Source organism: Ursus arctos, unplaced genomic scaffold (genome assembly GCF_023065955.2).
Source record: "Ursus arctos isolate Adak ecotype North America unplaced genomic scaffold, UrsArc2.0 scaffold_12, whole genome shotgun sequence".
Taxonomy (NCBI): domain Eukaryota; kingdom Metazoa; phylum Chordata; class Mammalia; order Carnivora; family Ursidae; genus Ursus; species Ursus arctos.
Genome location: NW_026622786.1, coordinates 1,059,715 through 1,081,791, shown reverse-complemented (window position 1 = coordinate 1,081,791; position 22,077 = coordinate 1,059,715). Strand labels below are relative to the sequence as shown.

Below are 22,077 nucleotides of genomic sequence, written 5' to 3'. Positions count from 1 at the left end.
ACTCAGCCACCAAAAAGAATGAAATCTTGCCATTTGCAATGACATGGATGAAACTAGAAGGAATTATGCTAAGCAAAATAAGTCAGTTAGAGAAAGACAAATACCATATGATTTCACTCATATGTGGAATTTAGGAAACGAAAGAGGATCATAGGGGAAGGGAAGGAAAAATAAAATCAGATGAAAACTGAGAGGGAGGCAAACCATAAGAGACTCTTAACTATGGAAAACAAACTGAGGGTTGCTGTAGGGGAGGTAGGTGGGAGGATGGGTTAACTGAGTGACGGGCATTAAAAAGGACACGTGTGTAATAAACATTGGGCGTCATAATGCAACTGATGAATAACTGAACTTTATCTCTGAAACTAATGATACAGTATATGTGAATTAATTGAATTTAAATAAAATAAAATTAAAAAAGAAATGTTCATATGATCCCATGGCAGGGAGCTATGTTTGTTTGTGAAGACGAAAAAGAAGAGCAACTATACCTTGTTAGAAAGTTTATTGACAATTTTTATGCAATATAGGAGGTCATGACAATAAATTCAAAAGTAGTAATATGAAGTTCCAGTGGTGGCACAAAAGATGCAAATATTCTGACTCTTCAACTACTACAACATTCTTTGCTCAGGACATGGAATGTGTTACAATATTATTAGAGAAATTTTGGCTCCAAAATCATGTTCCTTAGCTCCCTGGATAGGTTTGTCAATGGTCAATTAAAATACAATCTGGAAAGTCCAAAATCTGAGTTTCAGACATTTTAAAAAAATGATTATTTTATCCCAAAGCACTCAAATCATTTTGTCATATAGTTCTGAATATAGTTCCAAGTGCTATTTACTTCTTCCATTCACTGTTTTCTATCCAAAGAGCTTAGTGATTATGGAGTCTTTTTTTTTTTTATGGAGACTTAAAAAAAAAAAAGAAAAACAACCCACACCGAATGAGAGGAATAGAGTACAGTGCTACAGTTAAATAAAAGAACAGGCATATGCCCCCACTAACAAAAGAAAGGATCACGGTAAATAATTTAATTCCATGTTGTATTTTCATTTCTTCTCGGGTTGGTTCTTATCTTGAGTTAGTTTGTTTTCTGTTGGCTTCAAATGATTATTCAAAGTAATAATACCTTTGTTCTTGGACATATTCATAGAGTGGAGTTTTGCTATCTAAGTGAAAGGAACCTGAGTCTGTTCTCTCCCTTTTATGGCAACCTCTGGCATCCATGTTTCTTGCCTGCTTATCATCCACATCCTGACTATATATTCTGGTGCTTCCTAACAAACTTGATTCAGGCCCTTGCTTTTGCTTTTCCCCCGTCCACATGATTGTACTGCTTGATGAATATTTATACCCACATTCTTCAGTTCCTGTAAGGTCTTGACTATCATGAGAGTGACTAGAAATGAATCCTTGACTTCTGCTTCTGCTGTCAATTGACTGCCCATAGCTGTCACTTGATAGTCCATGGCTATATACTTGTCTTTCATTAGTGCTGGATCCAGATTCACCTTGGATGTCTCCTGATTGTCTATTACTTAATCCCTGTCTTACTAAACTTGTGCTGGATCTTACCTGCTCATGAGAAGATGTATCTCCCAAATGCTGCTGGCTGGATCCATATATACCTATAGTATTGAATTCTGACTGTCCATGACTAGACCCTGATGGTTCATGAATCTGTTTCCCCCAATCTTCTGAATGTTCTTTATTATCACTATGGGATCCATGCCTTTGAGTTGAATTAGATTTTGAACAGCTGTGAGCTGATATGGACTGTCCATGGCTGGATATAGAATGGTTGCTTGACTGCTTATGAGTAATAGATCCCCATCTTCCAGATTGAACATGGGTGTCATTTGATTGTTCATGACTTACTACTGAATGCCCATGAATAGATCCCTGTCTTCTAGTTACATTGGATCCAGACTGATTATGGGAATCACTTGACTGTCCATGACTTGAACTTTGTCTTCCTATTATTTCAGTTGCTTTTGATCCTGTATGGTCAAATCGAGAAACTGATTGTCCGTGTGTAGACACTTGATTGTTTGCAGCTCTATCCAATGACCTCAAAGGGCTAGCATTGCGGCTGCTTGTTCTGCTGCCCCCAGAAGGTCCATACCCAGACTGCCCATAGTCATATTCTGCACTTCCATAACTGCCATGTTTCCAACCTTGACCTGATCCATGTTGTCTTCCACTAATCTGTGACTGAGAATGACTTACTCTAGATTGGTGATGACTGCTATGTGACTGTTTCCTTATGCTGTCCTTGGACTGCCCATGGGTATCATGTGACTGTGTATGGCTGGACCCATGTCTCTCTATTGTGCCAGTTCCTAATTGCCCATGGGAAGATGTGGTCTGCCCCTGGACAGAGCCTGAGTATGTAGATTTGTCTCCTGTCAGCTCATGGGAGGATCCAAAATTCTGTGAACTTCCAGAAACTGGTTGCTTCTGAATTGATGTCCACCCTTGATCTATGATAGAATGCTTAGAACTATCTCCTGACTGTTCAGTGCTAGATTCATACCTTCTAGTTGTATCAGTAACTGTGTGTTTGGGGACAGACCCGTAATGCCCATGACTAGAAACTGAGTGTCTTTGTGACACTCCTGAGGACCTTTCAGTGTCACTGGATTCACTGAGACTAGATCCCCTTATTCCGCTCCTACTAGATTCTGTCGTGGTGGCTTGTCCATGACCAGACTGGGCATGTCCACTGATGTCTCCTGAGTGTCCATGAGTAGTTCCCTGTCTCCCTTTAGCTGTGGATCGTGACTCTGCATGTTGAGATCCACTGTGGCCATGTGGGGATCCTGCATGTGTCTGTCCAACTCCAGAATGTCTTTCAGTGTCACTGGACTCATTGACACTAGATCCCCTTCTTGCAGTTCTACTGGATTGTATCCTGGTGGCTTGTCCATAACCAGACTGGGCATGTCTAGTGCTATCTCCTGACTGTTGATGAATAGTTCGCTGTCTACCTTTAGCTGTGGATCCTGACTCTCCATGTTGAGATCCAGTGTGAACATGAGACGATCCTGCCTGTGTCTGTGGGACTCCTGAGGGCCTTTCAGTGTCACTGGACTCACTGACACTGGATCCCCTTCCTGCAGTCCTACTGCTTTCTGTCCTGGTGGCTTGACTGTACCCAGACTCAGCATGTCCCCTGGCATCTCCTGACTGTCCGTGAGTAGTTCCCTGTCTCCCTAGAGCTATGGATCCTGAGTCTCCTTGCTGAGATCCGGTGTGGCCTAGAGAGGATCCTGTGTGTGTCTGTGGGATAACTGAGTGCCCCTCTGTGTCACTGGATGCACTGCCCCTGGATCTCCTACTTGTAGCCCTACTGGATGCTGTCCTGGTGGCTTGTCCATCACTGGTTTGGGAATGTCTACTGGTATCTCCTGGCTGTGCATGAGTAGTTCCCTGTCTCCCTGTAGCTGTTGTTCCCGACTCTCCTTGTTGAGATCCAGTGTGGCTATGAGAGGATCCTGTGTGTGTCTGTGGGACACCTGAGTGCCATTCAGTGTCACTGGACTCGCTGACACTGGATCTCCTTGTAGCCCTGCTGGACTGTGTCCTGGTGGCTTGTCCATGACCAGTTTGGGTATGTCTGCTGGTATCTTCTGACTGTGCATGAGGAGTTCCATGTCTCCCTTTAGCTGTGGATACTGAGTCTCCTTGTTGAGACCCAGTGTGGCCATGAGAGGATTCTGCATGTGTCTGTGAGACTCCTGAGTGACTTTCAGTGTCACTGGATTCACTGACACTGGATGTCCTTCTTGCATTCCTACTGGATCCTGTCCTGATGGTTTGTCCATAACCCGACTGGGCATGTCTACTGGTGTCTCCTGACTGTGCGTGACTAGTTCCCTGTCTCCCTTTAGCTGTGGATCTTGACTCTCCTTGTTGAGATCCAGTGTCGTCATGAGAGGATCCTGTGTGTGTCTGTGGGATGCCTGAGTGCCTTTCAGTGTCACTGGACTCACCGACACTAGATCCCCTTCTTGCAGTCCTACTGCTTTCTGTTCTGGTGGCTTGACCATGCCCAGACCCAGCATGTCCACTGATGTCTCCTGACTGTGCATGAGTAGTTCCCTGTCTCCCTTTAGCTATGGATCCTGACTCTCCATGTTGAGATCCAGTGTGGCCATGAGAGGATCCTGCGTGTGTCTGTGGGACTCCTGAGTGCTTTTCAGTGTCACTGGACTCACTGATACTAGATCCCCTTCTTGTAGTCCTACTGGATCCTGCCCTGGTGGTTTGTCCATGACCAGACTGGGCATGTCTACTGCTGTCCCGTGACTGTGCGTGAGTAGTTCCCTGTCTCCCTTTAGCTGTGGATCCTAACTCTCCATGTTGAGATCCAGTGTGGCCATGAGAGGATCCTGTGTGTGTCTGGGAGATTCCTGAGTGCCCCTCTGTGTCACTGGACTCACTGCCCGTAGATCTCCTACTTGTAGCCTTACTGGATGCTCTCCTGGTGGCTTGTCCATCACTGGTTTGGGAACGTCTACTGGTATCTCCTGACTGTGCATGAGTAGTTCCCTGTCTCCCTGTAGCTGTTGTTCCCGAATCTCCTTGTTGAGATCCAGTGTGGCCATGAGAGGATCCTGTGTGTGTCTGTGGGGCACCTGAGTGCCAATCAGTATCACTGGACTCACTGACACTGGATCTCCTTGTAGCCCTGCTGGACTGTGTCCCCGTGGCTTGTCCATGACCATTTTGTGTATGTCCACTGGTATATCCTGACTGTGCATGAGGAGTTCCATGTCTCCCTGTAGCTGATGATCCAGACTCTCGTTGTTGAGATCCAGACTGGTCATGAGAGGATCCTGCATGTGTCTGTGGGACTCCTGAGTGCCTTTCGGTGTCACTGGACTCACTGACACTGGATTTCCTTCTTGTAGCTCTACTGGACTGTGTCCCAGTGGCTTGTCCATGACTGGTGTTGATATGTCTGCTGGCATCTCCTGACTGTGCATGGGTAGATCCCCGTCTCCCTTTAGCTGTGGATACTGAGTCTCCTTGTTGAGATCCACTGTGACCATGAGAGGATCCTGCGTGTGTTTGTGAGACTCCTGAGTGACTTTCAGTGTCACTGGACTCACTCAGATTAGTACCCGTTCTTGCAGTCCTATTGGATCCAGCCCTGGTGGGTTGTCCATGAGCTGACTGAGCATATCTGTTGGTATCTCCTGACTGTTTATATGTAGTTCCCTGTCTTCCTAGAGCTGTGGATCTTGACTCTCCTTTTTGAGATCCAGTGTGGTCATGAGAGGATCTTGCATGTGTCTGTGGGACTCCTGAGTGTCTTTCAGTGTCACTGGACTCACTGACACTGGATCTCCTTCTTGTAGCTCTACTAGACTGTGTTCCAGTGGCTCGTCCATAACCAGTTTGGGTATGTCTACTGGTATCTCCTGACTGTGCATGTGTAGTTCTCTGTCTTCCTTTAGCTGTGGCTCCTGACTCTCCATGTTGAGATCCTGTGTGGCCATGAGAGGATTTTGTGTGTGTCTGGGAGACTCCTGAGTGCCTTTCAGTGTCACTGGACTCACTGACACTAGATCCCCTTCTTGCGGTGCTACTGGATTCTCTCCTGGTGGCTTCTCCATGATCCAACTGGACATTTCTACCGGTGTCTCGTGACTGTGCATTAGTAGTTCCCTGTCTCCCTTTAGTTATGGATCCTGACTCTCCTTGTAGAGATCCAGTGTGTTCATGAGAGGATCCTGCATCTGTCTGTGTGACTCCTGAGTGTCTTTCCGAGTCACTGGACTCACTGACACTAGATCCCCTTCTTGCTGTCCTACTGCTTTCTGTCCTGGTGGCTTGACCGTGCCCAGACCCAGCATGTCCACTGATGTCTCCTGACTGTGCATGAGTAGTTCCCTGTCTCCCTTTAGCTGTGGATACCGAGTCTCCTTGTTGAGATCCACTGTGGCCATGAGAGGATTCTGCGTGTGTCTGTGAGACCCCTGAGTGCTTTTCAGTGTCACTGGACTCACTGAGACTAGATCCTGTTCTTGCAGTCCTACTGGACCCTGCCCTTGTCGTTTGTCCATGACCCGACTGAGCATGTCTATTGGTATCTCCTGACTGTTCATGTGCACTTCCCTGTCGCCCTAGAACTGTGGATCCCGAGTCCCCTTGTTGAGATCCAGTGTGGCCATGAGAGGATCCTGTGTGTGCCTGTGAGAGTCCTGAGTGCCTTTCAGTGTCACTGGACTCGCTGACACTAGATCCCCGTCTTGCAGTGCTACTGGATTCTGTCCTGGATACTTGTCCATGACCTGACTGGACATTTCTACTGGTGTCTTGTGACTGTGAATGCATAGTTCCCTGTCTCCCTCGAACTGTGGATCCTGAGCCTCCTTGTTGAGATCCAGTGTGGCCATAAGAGGATCCTGTGTGTGTCTGTGGGACACCTGAGTGCTTTTCAGTGTCACTGGACTCACTGACACTGGATCTCCTTCTTGTAGCTCTGGTGGACTGTGTCCCAGTGGCTTGTCCATGACCAGTTTGGGTATGTCTGCTGGTATCTCTTGACTGTGCATGAGGAGTTCCATGTCTCCCTTTAGCTGTGGATACTGAATCTCCTCGTTGAGACCCAGTGTGACCATGAGAGGATTCTGCGTGTGTCTGTGAGACTCCTGAGTGACTTTCAGTGTCATTGGATTCACTGACACTGGGTGTCCTTCTTGCATTCCTACTGGATGCTGTCCTGATGGTTTGTCCATGACCCGACTGGGCACGTCTACCGGTGTCTCCTGACTGTGCGTGACTAGTTCCCTGTCTCCCTTTAGCTGTGGATCCTAACTCTCCATGTTGAGATCCTGTGTGGCCATGAGAGGATCCGGGGTGTGTCTGGGAGACTCCTGAGTGCCCCTCTGTGTCACTGGACTCACTGCCCGTAGATCTCCTACTTGTAGCCCTACTGGATGCTGTCCTGGTGGTTTGTCCATCACTGGTTTGGGAACATCTACTGGTATCTCCTGACTGTGCATGAGTAGTTCCCTGTCTCCCTGTAGTTGTTGTTCCCGACTCTCCTTGTAGAGATCCAGTGTGGCCATGAGAGGATCCTGTGTGTGCCTGTGGGACACCTGAGTGCCATTCAGTGTCACTGGACTCACTGACACTGGATCTCCTTGTAGCCCTGCTGGACTGTGTCCTGGTGGCTTGTCCATGACCAGTTTGGGTATGTCTGCTGGTATCTTCTGACTGTGCATGAGGAGTTCCATGTCTCCCTTTAGCTGCGGATACTGAGTCTCCTTGTTGAGACCCAGTGTGGCCATGAGAGGATTCTGCATGTGTCTGGGAGACTCCTGAGTGACTTTCAGTGTCACTGGACTCACTCAGATTAGATCCCGTTCTTGCAGTCCTACTGGAACCTGCCCTGGTGGTTTGTCCATGAGCTGACTGAGCATATCTGTTGGTATCTCCTGACTGTTCATATGTAGTTCCCTGTCTTCCTAGAGCTGTGGATCTTGACTCTCCTTGTTGAGATCCAGTGTGGTCATGAGAGGATCCTGCATGTGTCTGTGGGACTCCTGAGTGTCTTTCAGTGTCACTGGACTCACTGACACTGGATCTCCTTCTTGTAGCTCTACTAGACTGTGTCCCAGTGGCTTGTCCATGACCAGTTTGTGTATATCTACTGGTATCTCCTGACTGTGCATGTGTAGTTCTCTGTCTCCCTTTAGCTGTGGCTCCTGACTCTCCATGTAGAGATCCTGTGTGGCCATGAGAGGATCCTGTGTGTGTCTGTGGGACACCTGAGTGCCATTCAGTATCACTGGACTCACTGATACTGGATCTCCTTGTAGCCCTGCTGGACTGTGTCCCGGTGGCTTGTCCATGACCAGTTTGTGTATGTCCACTGGTATATCCTGACTGTGCATGAGGAGTTCCATGTCTCCCTGTAGTTGATGATCCAGACTCTCGTTGTTGAGATCCAGACTGGTCATGAGAGGATCCTGCATGTGTCTGTGGGACTCCTGAGTGCCTTTCGGTGTCACTGGACTCACTGGCACTGGATTTCCTTCTTGTAGCTCTACTAGACTGTGTCCCAGTGGCTTGTCCATGACTGGTGTTGATATGTCTGCTGGCATCTCCTGACTGTGTATGGGTAGATCCCCATCTCCCTTTAGCTGTGGATACTGAGTCTCCCTGTTGAGATCCACTGTGACCATGAGAGGATCCTGCCTGTGTTTGTGAGACTCCTGAGTGCCTTTCAGTGTCACTGGACTCACTCAGATTAGATCCCGTTCTTGCAGTCCTACTGGAACCTGCCCTGGTGGTTTGTCCATGAGCTGACTGAGCATATCTGTTGGTATCTCCTGACTGTTCATATGTAGTTCCCTGTCTTCCTAGAGCTGTGGATCTTGACTCTCCTTGTTGAGATCCAGTGTGGTCATGAGAGGATCCTGCATGTGTCTGTGGGACTCCTGAGTGTCTTTCAGTGTCACTGGACTCACTGACACTGGATCTCCTTCTTGTAGCTCTACTAGACTGTGTCCCAGTGGCTTGTCCATGACCAGTTTGTGTATATCTACTGGTATCTCCTGACTGTGCATGTGTAGTTCTCTGTCTCCCTTTAGCTGTGGCTCCTGACTCTCCATGTAGAGATCCTGTGTGGCCATGAGAGGATCCTGTGTGTGTCTGTGGGACACCTGAGTGCCATTCAGTATCACTGGACTCACTGATACTGGATCTCCTTGTAGCCCTGCTGGACTGTGTCCCGGTGGCTTGTCCATGACCAGTTTGTGTATGTCCACTGGTATATCCTGACTGTGCATGAGGAGTTCCATGTCTCCCTGTAGTTGATGATCCAGACTCTCGTTGTTGAGATCCAGACTGGTCATGAGAGGATCCTGCATGTGTCTGTGGGACTCCTGAGTGCCTTTCGGTGTCACTGGACTCACTGGCACTGGATTTCCTTCTTGTAGCTCTACTAGACTGTGTCCCAGTGGCTTGTCCATGACTGGTGTTGATATGTCTGCTGGCATCTCCTGACTGTGTATGGGTAGATCCCCATCTCCCTTTAGCTGTGGATACTGAGTCTCCCTGTTGAGATCCACTGTGACCATGAGAGGATCCTGCCTGTGTTTGTGAGACTCCTGAGTGCCTTTCAGTGTCACTGGACTCACTCAGATTAGATCCCGTTCTTGCAGTCCTACTGGAACCTGCCCTGGTGGTTTGTCCATGAGCTGACTGAGCATATCTGTTGGTATCTCCTGACTGTTCATATGTAGTTCCCTGTCTTCCTAGAGCTGTGGATCTTGACTCTCCTTGTTGAGATCCAGTGTGGTCATGAGAGGATCCTGCATGTGTCTGTGGGACTCCTGAGTGTCTTTCAGTGTCACTGGACTCACTGACACTGGATCTCCTTCTTGTAGCTCTACTAGACTGTGTCCCAGTGGCTTGTCCATGACCAGTTTGTGTATATCTACTGGTATCTCCTGACTGTGCATGTGTAGTTCTCTGTCTCCCTTTAGCTGTGGCTCCTGACTCTCCATGTAGAGATCCTGTGTGGCCATGAGAGGATCCTGTGTGTGTCTGTGGGACACCTGAGTGCCATTCAGTATCACTGGACTCACTGATACTGGATCTCCTTGTAGCCCTGCTGGACTGTGTCCCGGTGGCTTGTCCATGACCAGTTTGTGTATGTCCACTGGTATATCCTGACTGTGCATGAGGAGTTCCATGTCTCCCTGTAGTTGATGATCCAGACTCTCGTTGTTGAGATCCAGACTGGTCATGAGAGGATCCTGCATGTGTCTGTGGGACTCCTGAGTGCCTTTCGGTGTCACTGGACTCACTGGCACTGGATTTCCTTCTTGTAGCTCTACTAGACTGTGTCCCAGTGGCTTGTCCATGACTGGTGTTGATATGTCTGCTGGCATCTCCTGACTGTGTATGGGTAGATCCCCATCTCCCTTTAGCTGTGGATACTGAGTCTCCCTGTTGAGATCCACTGTGACCATGAGAGGATCCTGCCTGTGTTTGTGAGACTCCTGAGTGCCTTTCAGTGTCACTGGACTCACTCAGATTAGATCCCGTTCTTGCAGTCCTACTGGATCCTGCCCTGGTGGGTTGTCCATGAGCTGACTGAGCATATCTGTTGGTATCTTCTGACTGTTCATATGTAGTTCCCTGTCTTCCTAGAGCTGTGGATCTTGACTCTCCTTGTTGAGATCCAGTGTGGTCATGAGAGGATCCTGCATGTGTCTGTGGGACTCCTGAGTGTCTTTCAGTGTCACTGGACTCACTGACACTGGATCTCCTTCTTGTAGCTCTACTAGACTGTGTCCCAGTGGCTTGTCCATGACCAGTTTGGGTATGTCTACTGGTATATCCTGACTGTGCATGTGTAGTTCTCTGTCTCCCTTTAGCTGTGGCTCCTGACTCTCCATGTTGAGATCCTGTGTGGCCATGAGAGGATCCTGTGTGTGTCTGGGAGACTCCTGAGTGCCCCTCTGTGTCACTGGACTCACTGAGACTAGATCCTGTTCTTGCAGTCCTACTGGACCCTGCCCTTGTTGTTCGTCCATGACCTGACTGAGCATGTCTATTGGTATCTCCTGACTGTTCATGTGCACTTCCCTGTCTCCCTAGAACTGTGGATCCCGAGTCTCCTTGTTGAGATCCAGTGTGGCCATGAGAGGATCCTGTGTGTGCCTTTGAGAGTCCTGAGTGCCTTTCAGTGTCACTGGACTCACTGACACTAGATCCCCGTCTTGCAGTGCTACTGGATTCTGTCCTGGTTACTTGTCCATGACCTGACTGGACATTTCTACTGGTGTCTTGTGACTGTGCATGCGTAGTTCCCTGTCTCCCTCGAACTGTGGATCCTGAGTCTCCTTGTTGAGATCCAGTGTGGTCATGAGAGGATCTTGCATGTGTCTGTGGGACGCCTGTGTGCCTTTCTGTGTCAGTGGACTCACTACCACTGGATCTCCTTCTTGTAGCCCTACTGGATGCTGTCCTGGTGGCTTGTCCATCACTGGTTTGGGCATGTCTACTGGTGTCTCCTGACTGTCCGTGACTAATTCCCTGTCTCCCTACAGCTGTGGATCCCGACTCTGCATGATGAGATCCAGTGTGGCCATGAGAGGATCCTGTGTGTGTCTGTGAGACTCCTGAGTGCCTTTCAGTGTCACTGGACTCACTGACAGTAGACTCTCTTCTTACTGTCCTACTCGTTTCTGTACTGGTGGCTTGTCCACAACCCAACTGGCCATGTCTACTGGTGTCTCGTGACTGTGCATGAGTAGTTCCCTGTCTCCCTTTAGCTATGGATCCTGAGTCTCCTTGTAGAGATCCAGTGTGTCCATGAGAGGATCCTGCGTGTGTCTGCGGGACTCCTGAGTACCTTTCAATGTCACTGGACTCACTGAGACTAGACCTCCTTCTTGCAGTCCTACTGGTTCCTGCCCTGGTGGCTTGTCCATGACCCGACTGGGCACTTCTACTGTTGTCTTGTGACTGGTAATGAGTAGTTCCCTGTCTCCCTTTAGCTGAGGATCCTGAGTCTCCTTGTTGAGGTCCACTGTGGCCATGAGAGGATCCTGCATGTGTCTGTGGGACTTCTGAGTGCCATTCAGTGTCACTGGACTCACTGAGACCAGATCCCTTTCTTGCAGTCCTCCTGGATTCTGTCCTGGTGGCTTGACTGTGCCCAGACCCATCATGTCCACTGATGTCTCCCGACTGTGAATGAGTAGTTCTGTGTCTCCCTTTAGCTGTTTCCCTTGTCTGATTTTCAGGTGAATCTGATACAGGCCTTTCAGATTTTGGAGACCCTTTTCCAGAACAGGTCCCATAGCTTTCTTCTCCTCCTAGCCTACGGTCATATTTGTCATAGCCAGCTGATTGACCTGAGCTAATCTCATGTTGATCATAAGTAGAAGACTGTCTTGAGTTAGATTCACGTTGACTATGTTTAGAGGACTTGCCTGAGGAAGACCCAGACCCAAAACTGGCAGATTGCCCTGAGCTGGAACTATGTTGGCCATAGCTAGAGTGACCTGATCTAGACTCATGTTGTCCAAAGCCCAGTGAATGACCTGAGCCAGTCCCAGAGGTAGGGGACTGATGTTTGCTAGATCCATATCCAAAGCTGGAGGATTGACCTGAGCCATACCTATGTTGTCCAGAGCTAGAAGATTGATGTCCACCAAACCCATGTTGTCCATAACCAAAGGACTGTCCTGAGACAGACCCATGCTGACCAAAACCAGAGGAATGACCTGAGCCAGATCCCTGTTGTCCAAAGCTAGAGGACTGACCTGAGCTGGATCCGTGTTGTCCAAAGCCAGAGGACTGTCCTGAGCTGGACCCATGTTGGCCACAGCTAGAGGACTGACCTGAGCCAGATCCCTGTTGTCCAAAGCTAGAGGACTGACCTGAGCTGGATCCGTGTTGTCCAAAGCCAGAGGACTGTCCTGAGCTTGACCCATGTTGGCCACAGCCAGAGGACTGACCTGAGCCAGATCCCTGTTGTCCAAAGCTAGAGGACTGACCTGAGCTGGATCCATGTTGTCCAAAGCCAGAGGACTGTCCTGAGCCAAATTCATGTTGTCCAAATCCAGAGGACTGACATGAACCAGAGCCATATTCAAAGCCAGAGGATTGACCTGAGGCTGACCCATGTTTTCCAAAGCCAGAGGACTGTCCAGAGCCAGACCCATGTTGTCCACATTTAGAAAATTCATTTGAACCAGACCCTTTTTGATGAGATTTTGGAAAGTGTCCACAAGAACCAGATCCATATTGACCATAACTAGAAGACTGACTTGTTCCAGACCCATCCTGTTCACAGCAAGAGGACTGACTTGAACCTGTTCTCTGTTGTCTTCCACAGTTCTGTGTTTGACCACATGCTCTAGATCCATATTCTCTCTGACTAGAAGACTGGCTGCAGGAGCTAGGCTCATGTTGACCATATCCAGAAGACTGACCTCCTGAATTACATCCATGACCTAGTCCTCCACTACTTCCTGATTGATATCCTGACTGGGTACAGCTAGATTGATTTCCTTGCCCTCCAAATCTACCCTCCTGACAGGAAGTAGAAGCATTTTGTGGCCTTCCACACCCACCTGAATTGCTGGAACCACATGCATAGCTTTGCCTTCCATTGTCTCCTGACCCTCTAGAGCTAGATCCAAGCTTTTGTCCTCTACTCTCTCTTGACTGAGTAGAGTTTGATTCAAGTCCACTAGCATCCAATCCATGTGACAGACCACCATGACTCTTCCTTCCCCTACTCTTTGATCCAGATCCAGATCCAGATTCATATTCCTTTTCAGAATCCCTAGAGGGGCTAACATGTGACTTGTTTCTTCTTTCCCCCAGCTCTCCAGAGCTGGAACCATGTCTTTCTTTGCCACTATTCCATGAGTGACCAGAGCTAGACCCACGGCGTCTTTTCTCAAATTCCTCTTGGTTTCCTGAGCTAGATAAACCACCTTGCCTTCCCAGCCTCCTTGAGTTTGACCCATGTCTATGTTTCATTCTTCCCCTTAAGCCCTCAGAACCATAAACATGCTCCCCTCCTTCACTCCAACTTGAATATCTGTAACCTGATTTCTGTCCCAGTGTATCTTCTTCTTCCTCTTCTGTTTCACTTTCTTCCTTTTGGTGTCGATGACCACGCCTATGCTTCTTTGACCCTGAAGCTTTGCAGTATTCTTTGCTGAGAACCTTGTTGCAGGCCATAGCCAGCTTGAATACCATCAGAAGAAACTCAGTAAAGTCCAGTCTTCGGTCATGATCTCGATCTAGCATGTGCATGATAACATCCACTGTGTCTGGATCATCTGGGTTCTGTATACAAGTGACATACCAAAGGAGACCTATTCAGCCTAGCCCACATAGGCAGGTAAAATATTCAGGTAAAGCTGTGGAATTGTGGATGTTTAACATTAGGTATTTTAAATCCAGTCAAATGTTACTTTAAACTAAAGCAGCCTAATAGGACCCAGCAGGTGAGAAGAGGTAATAGAAAAGAATAATCTATTGGGAACCCCAGCAGAATACAATTCAAGGACCTAGCTAGGGTATTAGGTACTCAGGTATAGCATACAGAAAAGAGTTGAATAATGCAAGTTCGGTACCTGGTATATTTTAGTTTTACATGCATTTTAAACATTACATGCTAATATATTCTATGTTAGGATCTATAATTTTAAAGGTAATAGTTAAGTATTTCCCAAATAGATGGAAGAAATGCTTGTTTTTTGTTGGCAGTTTTTAGTCATCCTGGATATTTGGCCAGCTCTCCCTGTAGACATTTCCCTCTCTATACTTTTTCTTCCATATTTAATAGGGCAATCTTTTAACTTATGTTTTAGCACACATTTATTTTCTGTTTTTTCAGAAGGAGAAACCTGGGGGCATAAAAATGTCTGAGGGTCTACATAATGGGTGAACACAGGAAAATGAAAAAACGTTCCCCTTTCTAAAAATAAATAATGCCCCAGAAGACTTTCTGATTTCCCCAAAAAGTACACTCATAGAGTTTGTCCAAAGACCATTGAGAGTGTGCACTTTTTAGCTAATCTTTGGTCACATAACAGAGAATTTACAAGACCCTAGCAGCCTTCAGTCCTGGTGTATGGGTTCTTACCTTCATAATTGGACGAAACTCTTTCTCCAGAAGTTCCTTTAGTTCATCCTTGCTCAGTGTGCGACATTCCCCATCTTGCTTGGTGTATTTGTAGAAAACGTCAATGACCGTGACAACACTTCTCAAGAGGTCAGTCATCTTTTTGCAAGTTTAAGTGAACCTGAAGAAAAAAGAAACAAAAGACCCTATTATTCATGTTGTTTTCCTTTAATCTATAAGCAAGAGATTTTTCAAATCTCCTGTCTCTTTTAAACCTAAAATACTTCAACAAGTAAGGATGGGTTAGGGATCTTTCAATACAGTGAAAACTTTGTTAATTTTGGGTTACTTTGCTAGGATCAAGTCATTGCATGTTGCTGACTGAACTAGGATTAGAGCTCAGATCTCCATGTCTTGGATGAATATATTCCTTACATAATGTCTCTACACTTTGTGTACTTTGGTGTTCTGGGTGTTGTCCTGAAGCTTCCCAGTTTCCAGAACCACCCAGATGTATTGTCCCAGTCTCTCTGGTGTTTCACTGTTTCTCTTGAGTCAAAAGTGACATACCTTCTATCATACCTATTTCTCCTCTGGGCACTAGATGCTAAACAGGATGGTTAAGGCCTTCAGCAAATAAAAAATGGGCATTCAGAAGCATGGTGATTCAAAAGCATGAGATAGCCCTCAGCAGTGCTCAGGAACTATCCTAATCTCAGCTTCAACCAAATACTTCAATCTTATTCTTACTCAATAACTAGGGAGAAAGGCTCAGCAATGCAGGCAGTAGTTTGTCTACTGTGGATAACTCGATCTTGGAGTCCCAGGCACTGACACTGAACAGGGAAGGTACTCTACACCAGCGCAGGCCACCTCTCTATTTCAGCTGGCCAACCCAGAAAAAAAATGGCATGCAAAAGACTAGGAAGGGAGTGTGGAATGGCCTAGAAGAAGGCAAACTTCTTGGATTATTCATCTTGACAATAACAAATTTATTCTAAAAAGACCCCAGGATAAACAAAACTAACCAACCAAATAAATAAACAAAAAGAAAAGAAAAAGAAACAGAATGAAATGGCCAAATATATATTAAATTCTGACTTAGCTCTTACTCCTGAATTTCTAATGTGGACAATAATCAAATATCCATCCATGTAGCTGGATGAATTTTCTCTCACCTGGTTCACCAAAGGAACACGTAGGATAAAGCCTGATGCAGCTTGCAGGGTGACCAGTGGATCGAGATAGTGGCCTTTATATAGCTAAAACTGTGTGGGTGCTGTCCTCTGTGGGATGGACTACTGATTCATTTCTAATCAAATCTAACCCCACCTCTGTCCATGTTTATCTTCCTACTTCTTCGCATTCTTATCTTTGAGATGATTGCAAAAAGGACAGTGCTGGTCCAGCTTCCAGTGTGAGGACATGTTGTAGGACACTTTTTTCAGGGTCATACACTTGTGAAAAGCAGAGAATATGTTTTAGAGGACTTGCATAGTTCATTACTTTCATTTAGTGCCCACAATAAGTAGCAAAGTGTAAGAAAGGGATAAAGAAAGGGGGGTAATCAGAAGGGGGAATGAAGCATGAGAGACTATGGACTCTGAGAAACAAACTGAGGGCTTCAGAGGGGAGGGGCGTGGGAGAATGGGATAGATTGGTGATGGGTAGTAAAGAGGGCACGTATTGCATGGTGCACTGGGTGTTATACGCAACTAATGAATCATCGAACTTTACATCAGAAACCAGGGATGTACTGTATGGTGACTAACATAATATAATAAAAAAACATTAAAAAAAAGAAATAGAATATCTGTACCCTGAAAGGCCATGTTTCTTTTTATAATGTAACCATATTTAAGACAACTTGGAAATAAAGAAATAAAAATAACCCAGAAAAAAAAGTAGCAAAGTGTAAGATACTTGACAGGTGTGCAGTAAATGCATATTCAATTGAAAATGAACATAGGTCATGAGGCTTACCCAATTCATATCTTTTTGCAATAATAATAACTACCAGTTATTAAGAATTTACTATGTGCTGGAAATTATGATGAATATTTTTCATATATCTTCATATATCATTTAATCTTTATAAGATTTTTATGAGATTTGTTTGTTCATCCCGTGAAAAATCGTTCAGGGAGCATGAGTCCTCATAAAGGTCACACAGCCTGTAGGCGGAGAAACCAGGGTTTGAACCTGTAGCTACCTTATTATAAGGTCCTTTCTCTTAACCATTATACTAGCTTACCTCTGTATATCTATCACATACACCTATTATGTGGAAAAGTACACACTCTTTTAGGAACGTCAGGCCCAGCCAAACACAAAAAATAGGAAAGAGTGATATAAGGAGTACTATCAGCCAGGAAGACAAGAAATATTCTTTGGCCCCATGAAGGTCTTCTCTAAGCTACAAAAGTATACATTAATAGGCTGTACACAAAGTGATGTTTTAAGAACTCTTCAGGGTGAATCTAGAGTGAGCTTTCTTCTTGGGATTTTTTTCCTGGCATCCTGCTATCCATTGGTTATCTGGCAGCTTTGGGCCTAGGCCCTTGGACAAATGTCATTTATATACAGAAAGTCTATCAAATATAATACCTTACAGAAGTGAAAATAATCAGAGAGTTGTATTAGGCATGGAGAGGCAGCTCTTCTGTACTTTGCCACCAGGTGATGATGCTTCTTCTGATGCTGAAGATAGCAGCTGTCATTAATTGTTTACTATCTTCTAGGCATGCTGGCTTTTCATTTATCTATCTATCTATCCTTTTTTAAAGTTTTTAAAAAGAATTTACTTATTCGAGAGAGAGATAGAGAGAAAGAGAGAGAGAGTGTGTGCACAAGCAGGGAGAGCAGCAGGCAGAAGGAGAAGCAGGGTCCCTGCTGAGCAAGGAGGCTGACATGGGACTTGATCCTAGGACACTGGGATCATGACCTGAGCTGAAGGCAGATTCTTAACCAATGAGCCACCCAGGGGCCCCTTATCTATTTATTCTTGACAGTAACTCTGTAAGGTCAATATTAATGCCACTCTCATTTTACAAATAAGGAAATGAAAGCATAGAGAAATTTACTAATATGTCAAAAATCACAGCTAGTAAGTGGCAGCTCTGAGACAGAAACCCATGCTGTCCAATGTGAGAGTTGGGCACATCTATAACCACATCTATAGCACATACTTGGGGGTGGGGAGGGTTAATTCCTATCTGGGTGTTCCTCCAGGGAAGTCATCTTAAATTACTCACCCCACCATCTAGACAGTGCCTAGAACTTAGTAAATACTTAGAACAGGTGTCTGTTCACAAAATAATGGTTACACCACTGAGATACACCCATTGCTCTTGTAGCCATGGAGCCGTAAACCAAAATGGCCACACAGAAAGTTGTGTTGTCCCCTCGATATTGTAGTCATTTTCAATAGTAGGCATCTTTTGGAACTGTGCTTGTTTTTTGCTGAGATGACTGCAAATGTCAGGAAGATTTTCAGAGTCTGACTCCAAACCAAGACAGGTTTTAAAGCCTCCCTTGCATAGCAACTCCAGTTTAGAATTTTGAAGCCAGTTCCATTGCTTGCCTCTTCAGAACTCCAGTATGCACTCTTGCATGCTGTGTGTGTTCAGGTCTTTCTTCCTCTTCTGACTTGCTCACAGAGAAAAGAAAAGGAGTGAGAATGATTTTGAGCTCCAGTCTGAGCTCTATCTTTTCCTGGCTATGTTCCTTAGGAAGTTCTCTAATCCTCTAAGCCTCAGTTTTCCAACTTTATAAAAGTGGGAATAATAACACCGACCTCACTAGGGGAGATTACTTAAGATAATATCACATATAAGAGGCACTCAATCATGTTAGATAAAATTAAGTTAGGAGCCAACAGTAGGCCTTTAAAAGCAGAAATACTACATCTCTGTCAAAAGCATGATAACTCATGATTCTTTTTATTTAAAAAAATAACAATTTCATTGAGCTATAATTTATATACCATAAAATTCAACCTTTTAAATTGTACAATTCAGTGATTTTTAGTATAGTCATGGAGTTGTGCAACTAAGTCAGGCTTGTCATGGTATCTGTGTCCTTAAGTAATTTACCTCACTTGTTAGTGCTTCAGTTTTCCCTCTGTAATAACCACAAAGGGGTGTTAGTGTCAGGGTGCAAGTGGACTCAAGTCAGACTATTTTAGCTGCAATTATCAGGAATAGTTAGGGTTCTACCAGAGCTCCACTTTTTGGAAAGGAACCAAAGTGATGGTCTCTAAGGGTTGATTGGATGACCTGCAGAGATTTTTGCCTTCCTGGGTTCTGAAAGGCAGTTTATTCCAGTGAAGGAGAATCCTGGAGCCTGGAGATAGGGTGTAGTCTCAGCTACACCATTTCTCTGGGTCTGGATTTCCTTTCTGCCCTATACTACCTATCTCATCACCCTCTGCTCATTCCACATTTACACTATTCTGGGCTTTCTTCGATTTTAGGCCGATTTGGTGAAGCTGGTGCATTATTGGCCACTGAATTGTCTTGAGGCAGAAGCAATAACTTGGAGTGTTAAGAATAACTGTAATTATAACAGCTTTTGTTTTTTCTTCACTGAATGTTGGCTGAATTTTGTTTCCGTGGCTCATCTTGTTCCGAGGTGGGGGCACACTTCTTTAAGTTAAAGTACTTCTGCTTTGGCTTCGTATCATGTTCAAATGGAATCCCTTAAGGACTTGTCTTGGGGCCTAAGTGGGGCCATGCCTGTCATAACAGCCAAGCACTTTCTCTATGCTGGGACTCTTAGGAGCACCAATTTTTGGGGTTTCTCAATGAACTCACCTTAGAGCTGATACCTGGGTGCTGCTCTAGCAGACTAGAGCATATTAAATGCTTCTTTTCTCTAAAAGTGGTTTAGGGAGCTGTTCTTAACTCATGGTATGATGTGGTAGAAAGAACATTGACTTTGTAGTAAAACAGACTGTTTCTGTACACAAGCTCCAACAAACTCCTATAATACCTTGGGCAAGTTTTTAAATCTGTGACTCTGTTTCTGCACCTGTGGGATAATGAAGATAATATCAGACATGTGGGAATTAGATGAGATAATATTAAGATACTGTTGAGTACCTCATAGGAATTTAACACATTTTCTTTTCTTTTCCTTCTTATTCTCAGGGTTAATCTGATTAGTAGTTTATCAATAGCATTTGGGGGGTGATGGTTCCTGGATATGATTCTTAACCTCTTCCCTCCTGGTAGCCACTCTTCCAAAGTGAAATCAGAGGCCAATTGTGTTGAACTGTTGGAACCCAACCTTCAAATGAGTTTTGTTTTCTGTTATGAAAAATCCATGGGATGGGACTGGAGGAGATTATGCTAAGTGAAATAAGTCAAGCAGAGAAAGAGAATTATCATATGGTTTCACTCATTTATGGAACATAAGAAATAGCAGGAAGATCAGTAGGAGAAGGAAGGGAAGAATGAAGGGGGGGTAAACAGAAGGGGAATGAACCACAAGAGACTATGGACTCTGGGAAACAAACTGAGGGCTTCAGAGGGGAGGGGAGTAGGGGATTGGGATTGGCTGGTGATGGGTATTAAGGAGGACACATATTGCATGGAGCACTGGGTGTTATATGCAAATAATGAATCATGGAACACTACATCAAAAATAATGATGTACTGTATGGTGACTAACATAACATATAAAAAATTATTATTAAAAAATGAAAAATCCATGAGGAATGTGCAACCACTAGCTTCACCAGATAAGAATGCCCCACTCCTTTACGTCTCTGGTTAAGTTAATTCCAAGGTAACGTATGGTTTTTGGGGCTATTGTAAATGGGATGGATTCCCTAATTTCTCTTTCTTCAGTCTCATTATTCGTGTCTAGAAATGCAACTGATTTCTGAGCATTGATTTTGTATCCCGCCACATTACTGAATTGCTCTGTAACTTCTAATAGTTTGGGCGTGGATTCTTTTGGGTTTTCCATATAGAGTATAATGTCATCTGCAAAGATAGACATTTTGACTTTGGATACCTTTGATCCCTTTTTGTTGTCTGATTGCTGTTGCAAGGACTTCTAGTACTATGTTGAATAATAGTGGTGAGAGTGGGCATCCTTGTCGTGTTCCTGATCTTAAGGAAAAGGCTTCCAGCTTTTCCCCATTGAGAATGATATTTGCTGTAGGCTTTTCATAGATGGTTTTTATGAGATTGAGGAATGTACCCTCTATCCCTACACTCTGAAGTGTTTTAATCAGGAAAGGATGCTGTATTTTGTCAAATGCTTTTTCTGCATCTATTGAGAGGATCATATGGTTCCTGAGTCTTTTCTTGTTGATTTGATATATCACGCTGATCGATTTGTGAATGTTGAACCACGCTTGCATCCCAGGTATGAATCTATATTCTAGAAACTATAAATCACTATTGAAAGACATTGAGGAAAACACAAAAAGATGGAAAAATATTCCATGCTCATGGATCAGAAGAATTAACATAGTTAAAATGTCCATGCTACCCAGAGCAATCTACACTTTCAATGCTATCCTGATCAAAATACCGATGACATTTTCAAAGAACTGGAACAAATAGTCCTTAAATTTGTATGGAACCAGAAAAGGCCTCGAATATCCAAGGAACTGTTGAAAAGGAAAAACAAAGCTGGGGGCATCACAATGCCAGATTTCGAGCTGTACTACAAAGCTGTGATCACAAAGACAGCATGGTACTGGCACAAAAACAGACACATAGACCAATGGAACAGAATAGAGAACCCAGAAATGGACCCTCGGCTCTTTGGGCAACTAATATTTGATAAAGAAGGAAAAAACATCTAGTGGAAAAATGACAGTCTCTTCAATAAATGGTGCTTAGAAAATTGGACAGCTACATGCAAAAGAATGAAACTTGACCACTCTCTCACACCATACACACAGATAAACTCCCAATGGATGAAAGACCTCGATGTGAGACAGGAATCCATCAAAATTCTAGAGGAGAACATAGGCAGCAACCTCTATGACATCGGCCAAAGCAACCTATTTCATGACACATCCCCAAAGGCAAGAGAAACAAAAGATAAAATGAATTTATGGGACTTCATCAAGATTAAAAGTTTCTGCACAGCCAAGGAAACAGTCAGAAAAACTAAGAGGCAGCCCACGGAATGGGAGAAGATATTTGCAAATGACACTACAGATAAAGGACTGGTATCCAAGATCTACAAAGAACTTCTCGAACTCAATACACGAGAAACAAATAAACAAATCAAAAAATGGGCAGAAGATATGAACAGACACTTTTCCAATGAAGACATACAAATGGCTAACGGACACATGAAAAAATGTTCAAAATCATTAGCCATCAGGGAAATTCAAATCAAAACCACACTGAGATACCACCTTACGCCAGTTAGAATGGCAAAAATAGACAAGGCAAGAAACAACAATTGTTGGAGAGGATGTG

The 22,077-nt window shown here is 44.9% G+C and overlaps 1 protein-coding gene across 1 annotated transcript; it reads right to left on the bottom strand.

Moving 5' to 3' along the window:
• Window positions 1-496: 496 nt before the first annotated feature.
• LOC123000357 (filaggrin-2-like) lies at window positions 497-15,850 on the bottom strand. Its single transcript, XM_048220469.2, has 3 exons — window positions 15,805-15,850; window positions 14,648-14,807; window positions 497-13,845 (listed from the first exon to the last, which is right to left on the bottom strand). The coding sequence occupies exons 2-3, from the start codon at window positions 14,783-14,785 to the stop codon at window positions 1,117-1,119; spliced, it is 12,867 nt and encodes a 4,288-aa protein (XP_048076426.2). The 5' UTR covers window positions 14,786-14,807; window positions 15,805-15,850; the 3' UTR covers window positions 497-1,116.
• Window positions 15,851-22,077: the final 6,227 nt, after the last annotated feature.

Excerpts from the sequence above, each read along its gene's own strand:
- LOC123000357 (XM_048220469.2), bottom strand. The coding sequence starts at position 14,785 with ATGACTGACCTCTTGAGAAGTGTTGTCACGGTCATTGACGTTTTCTAC. Across the intron at positions 13,846-14,647 it reads AGTTTCGTCCAATTATGAAG|AACCCAGATGATCCAGACAC; the intron begins GTAAGAACCCAT and ends ACTTGTATACAG.